This window comes from Grus americana, chromosome 10 (genome assembly GCF_028858705.1).
Source record: "Grus americana isolate bGruAme1 chromosome 10, bGruAme1.mat, whole genome shotgun sequence".
NCBI lineage: Eukaryota > Metazoa > Chordata > Aves > Gruiformes > Gruidae > Grus > Grus americana.
In genome coordinates, this window is record NC_072861.1 from 9835153 (window position 1) to 9845993 (window position 10841).

At 38.5% G+C, this 10841-nt stretch overlaps 1 protein-coding gene across 1 annotated transcript; it reads left to right on the plus strand.

Moving 5' to 3' along the window:
• Positions 1-251: 251 nt before the first annotated feature.
• RSL24D1 (ribosomal L24 domain containing 1) lies at positions 252-10117 on the plus strand. Its single transcript, XM_054836521.1, has 6 exons — positions 252-414; positions 2817-2930; positions 5323-5395; positions 6128-6191; positions 6629-6714; positions 8331-10117. Exons 1-6 carry the CDS (start codon positions 334-336, stop codon positions 8402-8404), a joined length of 492 nt encoding a protein of 163 aa, XP_054692496.1. The 5' UTR covers positions 252-333; the 3' UTR covers positions 8405-10117.
• Positions 10118-10841: the final 724 nt, after the last annotated feature.

A 10841-nucleotide genomic window follows, 5' to 3' on the forward strand; every position in this document is an offset into this window, starting at 1 on the left:
AAGCTCCCGATTAGCAGGGGCTACGTTGCACACGCGGCTGCGCTCAATGGCCGCGGTAAAACGCTGCAAACGGAGCGCCGTTCCTCCCTCTCGAGGCCTGTGAGGGGCCCGGGAAGGCGGCCCCCAACCCCGGCAGCAGCTGCGGGCCCGGCCGGCGGGGGGGGGGGGGGGGGGCGGGGCGTTTGCCCCTGTGCTTTGGCGCCCCGCGGCCGGCAGGGGGCGCCGTGGCCGCGCTCCCGGGCGGCGCCCCGCCGCCTCCGGTCAGCTGATCGCGCCTTTCCGGCGGGGCCTGCGGAGCGGCGCGGAGCGGCGCGGCGCGGCGGGGGCCCGGACATGCGGATCGAGAAGTGCTACTTCTGCTCGGGGCCCATTTACCCGGGCCACGGCGTCATGTTCGTGCGCAACGACTGCAAGGTACCGCCGGGCGGGAGGGCGCGGCTGGCGCCTGTCAGCGGCGGCGTCCGAGGCCTAGGCCCGCTCCCGTCGCAGCCTGCCCGGCTGGGCCTGGCCCAGCGGCGGGACGCTCTCGGCCTCTCCAGCGCCCGAGGTGTGGGGGGCTTCCCCTTGTGCATGTGGGGGCTCCAAAGGTACCCGCCCTGTAGGGCCGGGAAGCTCGCACTTCTCCACGCACGATGTGTCCGCTTCTCACGCCGTTCGGTTACAGACGTTGCGAAGGCCCAAGGGGCCCCCCCGGGGGCCGGTGCCCCTCTCCCGGGCCGGGGTGCAGCTGCCTACGCCCCTACCAAGCCCCGTTCGGTTTGGGGGGGGTCTCGGGCAGGGGGCGGCAGGCAGCGTTTCCGTCGTCGTGCTGGAGCCCCCGCAGTCTCTGCGCACGGCAGTTGGGAACCAACGCACCAGCCGTGCTGGCGTTCAGGAGGTGGTGCCGGGTGGCGTCATTGCCGCACAGATTTGTTTGCGAAGTGGGAGCTGTTACGTGGAGTGATACTGTAATTTGGCAACTGTTGTGGCTGTCAGGAAGAGTGTAGGCTGAATTATTTGTTTTCGGTTTTTACTAAGAAACTGTGTGCTTTGCAGAGCAATGCAAAATCTTCATCCTTTAATTTTCTGATTTTGGAGAAGTGGAGGCTTCAGATTAATAGCAAGTGATTCTAAAGCTTTGAATAATCTTGATTACAGAGACTATGCTAAAACTAATAGTTTATGTCTCTCTCATGCTAGCCTACTAAAAGTTGTAACCGCTGCGATACCTGATGTGACTTAGCCAATTGAGGCTGTCATAACTGGATGTACGTAGCACTTTGGGCTTTACATTATGATGACAATTTTGTACATAAAATGTCACGTGTAGTTTCCCAGCCTGCGCTGTACTCTTTATCAGTCCTGTAGGGCATTGGAGACCCCAGTGTGAAATGAAGCTTATGCACATAGCTTCCTTCCCATGCTCAGACATCGACACAAATACTGGCTCAACTGTATTGTTCATCTGAGTCACACCTAGCGGGAATGTGGAGGTAGATGTAGACTGACACAGTTCCATTTACTAGAAAATGGCCACAAGGTGTGTGTTTAAAAAAAAAAAGGTAGCACAGTGGCAATTTGTGAACAGATAAAGTATGAAAGAGCAAAATATAATGGCAGATTTGCCAGAGTTAAGGTGAAAAAACATGATAGAAGAAAGTAAATAAAAAAAATTATTATTTGAAGATAATTACCTTTACTAGAGGTTTCATATTTTCTATTCATTTTCTTTAGAAGAGACTGTTAGATGGGAAGGAGAGTATGGTTGAAGAAAAATGAGGTTTTCAAAAACTCATGGATATAAATGTAATTTTGAGTATTCCTAAATAAAGTTTCAGCTCTGCTCTGGATACCAGACAGCCCAGGATAGTTCAAAGTGATGCACAAATTTGGGGAAGATTAAGAACTGTAAATAGAGATATGATTATGTCTCTTCCTCTCCTTCCCCCTTGCTTATCTTACTGCTATCTTGCTGCATGCTCTTTTTGACTGGAAAACTTCTGTTGGATTTGGGAGAGTTTGGGATAGCGGGTCGTTCTTTAGCTTGGTTGTTAGTTATGTAATTTCAATACTAATAAAAGGGAAATTTCAAGTATGGATAGTGAAATTTCTTTTATGTGTCTTTAATGGACCTGAAAACATCACCTGGATGAAAATAAGATGCTTCCATGGCTAGCAGTGGCAGGTGCTTAAAATGAGTCTGTCATTCTGTAGAATATGTAGAAAAATGGGAGGGGGGGAAAAAAAAGAAAAAAGGTCAGTTAGAATGTTTTGGCTTATGCTTTAACAACTTTCAGTAAATTCAGTCCAGGACTTAACTAATGTGCTGCAGGGTAATCTTTAAGGCTTAAAGTTACATTCCAGAAGATAGACTTTTTTTTGTATGTGTATGTATATTGCATCGGAAAATGTTATAGGAGAGGTGTGAGGATTTTTTGTTGCTATCAGGATGGCGCTGTATCTAAAAAGTGCTGACAGGTACAGGAAAGTGTTTATTCACAGTACAGGTTTGGTTTTATAGTTTTTTTGCAGGTGGTAATTCTCACAACTCCGGTATATTTTATTTATAATGAGCTTAATTGTAAGTATTTGTGCATGTCCCTGACAGCTGTAAAAATGACTTTATAATGAAAAAACAAGAACAGTGCTTGAAATTCTGTTTGTTAATGGTTATATTTGAACTAAAAGTATTGAAATTTGAAAGATGAACGTCATTTTCAATGAATGGTATTGTTAGAGAAACTTCAGTGGTTGATACCGTGCTTGCAATGGGGCAGGAATAATATGATTTGACTGTAATCTTTTTTCTTTTTTTTTTTTTTTTTTTCCCCTTCAAGATATTCAGATTCTGTAAATCAAAATGCCACAGAAACTTTAAAAAGAAGCGAAATCCCAGAAAGATGAGATGGACCAAAGCATTCCGGAAAGCAGCTGGCAAAGAATTGACAGTGGTAAGAAGTTGAACTGGTTCACAATTTACAGTAGCTGACTAAAATGGCAGAAATCTAGCCTCTTCCAGCTGCAAACAGGTTAGGTTAGCTAGCTTAATGCGTTACCGTTTAATTAGATTAGCACGAGGGATGGAGTAAGTGGAGAAGAGAGGGATTGTGCAAGAGGGTGAGACAGTTTTCCTGAGAGTGAGCTATTCGTTTAGCTTGACTATAACTTGGAATGTCCTGTTTCACCTTCAGTGTGGAAGCCAGTGTATCAGGTGTCTACGTCAGTAATACACGGCAGATCCCAAGTCCAAGGCATTTTTTTCCATCTATAAATCTGCTACTCTCTGTGCATATATGTTTGGTAGTTGTATTTCTGCACAATCAGATAATTTGGGTTACTGAACACCCCAGGAAGTATCTCTGTGTAGACACATAAGATACTTTCAAAGTTTCCTTAAAGCGTACAACGTATAGGAAGAGTCCTTGTGTAAATGGGAATGTTTCAAAAACAGCATATGAGATCTTAAAATAGTTAAAAACAATTTCAAGACAAAGTTACTTCAGTGGTAAAAATTCTAAACACTCACGTTTGGTGGAACAGTCCTTGAATAATTCAAGAATTACTGTGACTTAATTACCTGTTTTTTGATAGAATACTAACAATTTAGTAAGTATTTTGACACGGTGATTTGCTGCCTTCTGTAGATCTTCCTTGGGGAAGAATGTGATTTTATTTTTTAATGTGACTCTGAGAAGCCATGATTAATTTGCATCTTCTGTAATTGTATTTCATGCTTTCAAGTTGTTTCTGGCTAAGTCGAACTACCTTGTTGAAAAGAACTTAAGATTTTAATTTAAAATTCCTTTATACATGTCTCAGTAGGAGACTGTATGCTCCAATTTTGAGATGTATGTATGTATGGTAAGAATTAAACCAATATATAAACGTAGTGCTTTGTTGTAGTTTGGTTGGTATCCATTCTTTCATAAGCTGGCTTTGGGGAGAGTGTCTAAATAGGCTTGTGATGATGGGAAATACTGTAGTTTGTAAGAAGGTGACAGTTCTTGCTGCTTTAAACAGGTGCGTTGGACAGAAGTTAAATACGTTTACTTGTTTTCCTGGGTTTTGTAATGGAACAACAAAAAAATTAAGAACATAATCTTGCCAGGTAGTTGTTCACAAGGTATTTCTGAAGGACTGTCTTGTTCTCTCACTCACAATGACTGAGGAGTTGGTCTTTCTGTCCCCTCATGTTTTGAATCGAAAAGATCCATTGGCCAGTATGAGGCAACTGTAGTTTAGCTCTGTGCGTGTAGGTTAGAAGACCATGGCACTTTGGACATCTGTACTCTTACAAGACTTCTTTGCTGTTTGTGGTGTGTTCTCATGATACAAAACAATGCTGTATATTATAAATACATAAAAGCTGACGCAGTTTAGGATAAACTGCAGTGAATTGATGTGGTGCTGTGCCATGCTTGGCTAAAAATGAATTTTAGATAAATGTTAAATTTTTTTCTGAGAATAAGAATGGCTTGTAGATGTTAGCATACGGAGCGCTCTACAGCTTGTATTTTGGGTATCTTGCTTGATGCTATCCCATGGTGAAAGCTAACATTCATCTGCATGGCTTGTGAGGGTGTGTGTACCATTTCTTGCTATTCTTTGTAGTTTCTTTCATTGGAGCTGTCTTTAGCTCAAGTGAAGGTTGGCAGCTGGTCTAATAACTCTGCTTTACCACTACAAAAAAGAACCTGTGGGCAGGGAAAATTCCTCCGGTAAAGTTGGCGTAAAGCTAAGTATGCCCAGCAAAGAAAAATAAAAACTCAGGAAACTGTTTTTCTATCTTAAACTCTTGGGGAAAAAACAACAAGAAGAAAAATCCTCAGCTGCCCCAAACACCATAATGTAACCAATTGAAATATTTCAGTTTCAAATGATTTTATATTGTTTCAATATTCTTAAAATGAGATAGTGTTTCTTTTTTGAGCCTTTTCAAAATTACAGGCTGTTGAGTAGAACTTATTTGACCTGCATTAAATGCTTTTGACTCTACATGTTTTCAATTTTGCCTTCCACCTGTCTAGTCTAATCTATATTTCCTACTCCACGTTGGTCTTCTCTGTTCCTTTTGTCTTGCTAAAAAGAAAATAGCCGAGGGAGATGTTTTGGTAAATAGTTCTCTTCAGACAAATCACTGTGGCTTTTGACACTTTGAGGTCAAACACTACACTCTATTTCCTTCTAGTTTAGTAATCTTTAAAGGTTGTTAAAGTATAGGAACTGAGATTCGGAAAGGGGAAAAAACCCCGTGAATATTAAGTTACATGAGTGCTATAGTAAGAATGTGTTGATCTAAATACGCTTCTGTATATAATCTATATTTACTTTTTCTTAATATAGGATAATTCATTTGAGTTTGAAAAACGTAGAAATGAACCAGTGAAATACCAGAGAGAGTTGTGGAACAGGACTGGTGAGTCGTTTTAGAAAAAAAACGAAAGATGAACTCTGGGGAGTCAACTTTGACTCTACATGAACGTGTTTTCACAAGATTTCTTAGAATATTGACATTTTGTAGTGATTGTGTTTGAAATTTCTGGAATGATGACCAAATTCTCACGTGTGGAGGAGATTTGAGTTGTGAACAGGCGTGGAGTTTCACTTGATTTTACTTTTATTTCAGAAACTGGTTAGAAAATGAGGTGCAGCATTCCTCTATTTTGAATTAACTTCAAAAAACCTTAGTGGTTCTCCAGTTTTTTAAGAGGCTCCCAGTGTAAGCCTTTTGTACTGATGCAGTTGTTTCTTTGTTCCTACCCATTCAACTTCAGTTTATTTAATAAATTGCTATAAAATGGAAAGTTACTTATGTCATGAATGAATGCCACGAAGAAGGAGGAGGTGGTATCTTCCATCTGATTTCAAGTAGAGTAAGAGTCTTTTGTTAGTAATGCTTAATTGTGGAAAATATGTGTAGGCACAAAAGTTGGAAGCATAAATAAGTTTTAGAATACAATTCATCATAGTTTGTACACAGAATATCTACTGTGCTCTTTGAAGAAGGAATAACTTCCTCTATGTGGTATAAAAGTTGCATGTGATACAGAGGTATTATGAAATACTGGTAGCATTTCTCTGCAAAATAGCATGTATTTTCAACTGTAGGCACGTATCCACATATAAAACAACTTCTGCTTTATTTCAGTTGATGCAATGAAGAGAGTGGAGGAAATAAAGCAAAAACGCCAAGCTAGATTTATTATGAACAGGTGAGAAGTCTTTGTATTATGGGAGCTCTTGCAAATCTGTCTTAGTCTTTCCAGAGAGATGGATGACAAAAGTTTAAATGGTTATTTGCTTTGTACATACACAATCTCTACTCTACTACACTACCAAACTACTAGGCTTTATTGGCTGTCCAATGACATGTAGCTTTTGAACACTGGATGATAATAGTTATATTACCTTGTTTGTAATATGGAATCTTAGATTTAAACAAATTTCTGAATATAGTGTTGGCTTTTTTCCTGATTTTCTATCCAGTATATACTTGAATTGGTTTTCAAATACGTCTTTCTTTCATTTCCTTATAATCATAGTTATTTACAGTTTACATACCTTTAGCTAAAGGTATGTGTCATGCATTAAAACAAAACCATACATCTCTTCTTTGAAGGTAATTACATTTAATTTCCCCCCTCCCCAGATTAAAGAAGAGCAAAGAGTTGCAGAAGGCAGAAGACATCAAAGAAGTCAAACAGAATATCCACCTTCTTCGTGCTCCACATGCAGGTAAGAACTTGGCTTTACCTGGTTTGCTTAGGTTAACTTGTGTATACAAGTTTATGATGAATATTGATTTTTTTTTTTGTATAACTAATTCTACAGATCAATAGTCCTGTGCATTTTTGTTACAATTAATTTGTTGAATACGGAGAATAGCTCTTGCTATAAATGTAATGTTCCGAATCAAACATACCTTTTTATTTAGTCCTGCATCCTTTCTTTTCCTTATTTGAGGATTTTAAACTGCACTCAATACCTCGTACTCTCTGAACTGCATGCTTGTTAACCAGTACATTTATCTAAGTCTTCCCTTTGAATTGATTATTTCAACTCAACAGACTATACCGCTGATTGGTATAAAATACAGTAGTTAAACTCTACTTTTTTAATTTGTTAGCTAATTGTGAGTGTAGAGTTTTTGTGGCTCACTGTGTATAATGAAACTTACATGAAAATACTGTTTCTTCAGTGTAAGCCTAACATTTTTTAAAATATGGTAATTTTACAAATTTTCATTAAAATCTTTGCCTAGTTCAGATATAATAATTTATATTCTTTGTTAGTGAACTGAGTTTTTCAGTTGGAGACATCTGTTTCTCCTAAATAATTTTCTGGTTTCTAAACTTTATTACAAGTGCTAGCTCGTGTTAGAGAATGTTGATAAAAATGGATTGTAAAGATTATTTATTTTTTAAAATACAGTTAATGGAGTAGAGTAATGGAGAGAAGTTAAAAATATTTCCATTAGTTACTGTTTTGTAAAAATTACCAATGATTTTGTGTGCGTGGATGTAGGTGTGACATATTATTAGACGTTAACTAGAATTCTATGTTTTTTTCTTCGAGTTTGTGTTAACTGTAGTCATAAGATTGTATATATTTGAAACAAGGTTTTGTCAGGCTGTATTTAAACTGGTTTAATCTGTCTGTTGTTTTTTTTGAGGGAAGAAAACAAAAAAAAAGATCTGAATTCAAAAGAATAAACCTGAGTGTTTATTTCTTATGTTTGGTTTTGCTTATGTTAAATGCTTATTATGAATGATGCACAATAAGATGTAGTACATCTGTTTGTGAAACAACAGCTACCTTCTCGCAGTTTTGCAATTCCTGTTGGGCCTTAAAGAGAGCAGAATCAAATGTCAATCCTGGATTTCTTTGAATTTTTTTTTTTTTTTTTTTTTGGTAGCATGATTGAGAGTTGACACTATTGCCATCCAACACAGCATTCAGGAGGGCTTAAATCTTTATATAAAACTAATGTGTGAAGGCCATTGATCTGTTAAAAGTAATGCATTTTTATAGTCCTTTGCAAGGTTCTCCTAGGTATTGCCAGCTATATGAAAGTTCATCATACCAGATGAAAATATATGTTGACTGCATTTTAGATTTTGCATAAAAACAGCAGTGGCCTTTCTGTTAAAAAAATTATTTTAAAATTGTAGTTTTAGATGGTGATGGAGGTTAACAAATACTTGTAAGCTTGATGGGTTTACTCCTAAGAAACTCTTTAAGCAATATATTTTGGCTGTTTCACCTAGAATAGACACATATATTGTTCAAAGAAAAACAGTTATTTGGGTTTAGAGAGACATCTTCAATTTAATTTTTTCTTTGCTTTGAAGGCACACCAAAACAGCTGGAGGACAAAATGGTGCAGAAGCTGCAGGAGGATGTGGCTATGGAAGAAGACTCTTAAAATGCTTTAATTTTCTATTTATATTTCTTCAGCAATTAACAGTTCCTTACTGCCTCACCTGACATCATTCAGAACTGTACTTACGGTCAATAAAAATATATTTTAATGAATAGTGATCATTTACACTTTGAATTATTGTTATTATTTTTTTTTTATAAAAAAAATAGGAAGACGGATACTGGTTTGGGCAGTACTTACAATTCTGTAATTTGAGTAAAACCTTGTCAGCAGGATGGAGAATAAGGCATATTGTTTGAAATACTGTGTGCTCCTTGGAAAGTTAAACTTTCGGGATAACTTTTCCCTGATGATCCAAGGAATAAAATATATTGGCCCTGAGCTTTTCCTATTTTGTCTGTTGTTTTTTCATAGTGGTAAAAGCAGATAAAAATGTATCTTAATGATTATAAGGTGGGGCAGGATGTATTCAGTTTTCATCAGTCCAGTGCAGTCCAGATATTTTCACTCTTGTCATTGTGAAATTTTTTCAGTTTGTTATGAATGCCTATAGTGTTTTATTTCTTGAAGTCCACTTCTCCAGAATTACATTGCAGTTGACACCTAAGCCTGGCAAAGCTAACATTGATGAAGGACTTACTGCTGTTTGGAAAATCATAATGGTGATAGCATCCAGTTCAAGTTGGACCCGCCATCCTCCTGACCTACTGAAATTCAAATCTGACACATAATCAGGCTGACTGAGATGCTCAATAAATCACATTTTTGACTGTTTACCTAAAACTCAAGATTATTTTGGTAGAAAAGAAGATCGTGTTAAAGTGTAGGTGTATTGCATGTTGTGGTGGTATTTATCTTTATTCACTGTGTCATCAGTACTGAGATAAATACACTGCTTTTCTAAACTGTCAGTAGTTTATCTACAACAGTGTGATCAAAGAAGGCTTTCAAAGGCATTTAAAATACTTTCTTGTCAGTGCTAGTTACCCTGAAAAATACTAATTTGTAGTTCTATTCAAAACGAATACATGCTATAGCAAGCACTGGAAAACTTCCTTGCACCTATCACCTCCATGTGTATTGTGTAGTTCAGAAGAGAGTCATATTTGAACATACGAAAAGGGGCAGTGGGGTGTGTGTGAAATAAACAGGCATTGTACTCAGTTTTTCATCTCTTGATTTATGAATTATGTTTAGATATTTAGAAAACTTTGTATTTTAGTGAGATAAAAATAGTAATTCCTTCATATTTTCATGAAATTAAAATTTGCTGATAAGGTGATAGCTGATAAGTATTTCAGATGTACAATATTCTTATGTCCCCTGTAAACTGTAATATAAATAACATCTCAAAAGCATATGGTAGGTTGGCCAGAAAACATATGCCAATGGGGTGAAATCACCAAGATGCTACAGTATAATCCTTGGACACAGTGAAGGGAGACCTTCACAGAATGTGACTATACAAGTTAACTCGGTATTTCAGCTCGGGAAATGTGTGTTTGCATGGCCTGTTTTACCATAGTATTTGATGTCCTTGAAGTGGGATACCTTATCTAAAAGTCTTATTACAGATTATTGGGTTTTTTACTGAGTTTTAAAGATGTGATGTTGAGTGAGTGCCACGTTTTAATTTTCTCCAAAAACAGTAAAGTGAATCTGCAAAGCGGAGAAAGGTGAGGAATCCCACTGGATGTTATGCAATATTTGTATACATATGAGGTTTTTTAGCATTAAATAATTTATACTACATAGTATCTGTAGTTTTTCTGTCCACGTTATCTTTAAATGAACTGCAGCGCTTGTTTGTGTGCTCATAAGTGTCTCTCTATGGGATTGTTAACTATGAAGGGTCTGTAAGTGAAGCAGTTGTTTTGCAGCAGCTGAGAAGAGCCATTTGGGGAGTGCGCTACAACCACAAATCCTAAACATCCTGCCAGTTGTATGAATTAGTTACCCTGTGTACCTCATTACAGCCTGTGCAATATTATAATTGCAAACAAGGGCTATTGAAAGTTAATACTGAAGTCGTCCATCACTGTGCTGGCCTGCTCTTTCCCTGGGAAGCAGAGACTTGTAGCCTGCCATGTATACCTTGTGAGTACGTAGGAGGTAGTTGAGTTTAAAAATTTGTTGTAACATGCTTACAGCACCTGTTCTGAAGGTGCCCTTATGGGTTTTTTTAAATTTTTTTTTAATTTAATTGCTATGGTGTCCTGTTCTCTTGTCTGTGTCAGCTGGAGCAGGATTCTGCTGAGACAGCACATGGTGAGGGGGGCACAACTGCAGCTGAAGAACAACATGGGGCTGGTGATCCTCTGTCCTGCCGATCTCTGCATAACGCACTGCATGCAGAGACCTTCCCCAGGAGCTGCTGCTTCTTTCTTCTAGGGGGCTGGCTGTCAAACCACATTTCTAATAGGACTTGTTCTTATTCAAAGACATTTTGGTGAAGAGCTGTCATTTTCTTTGCTTGCTT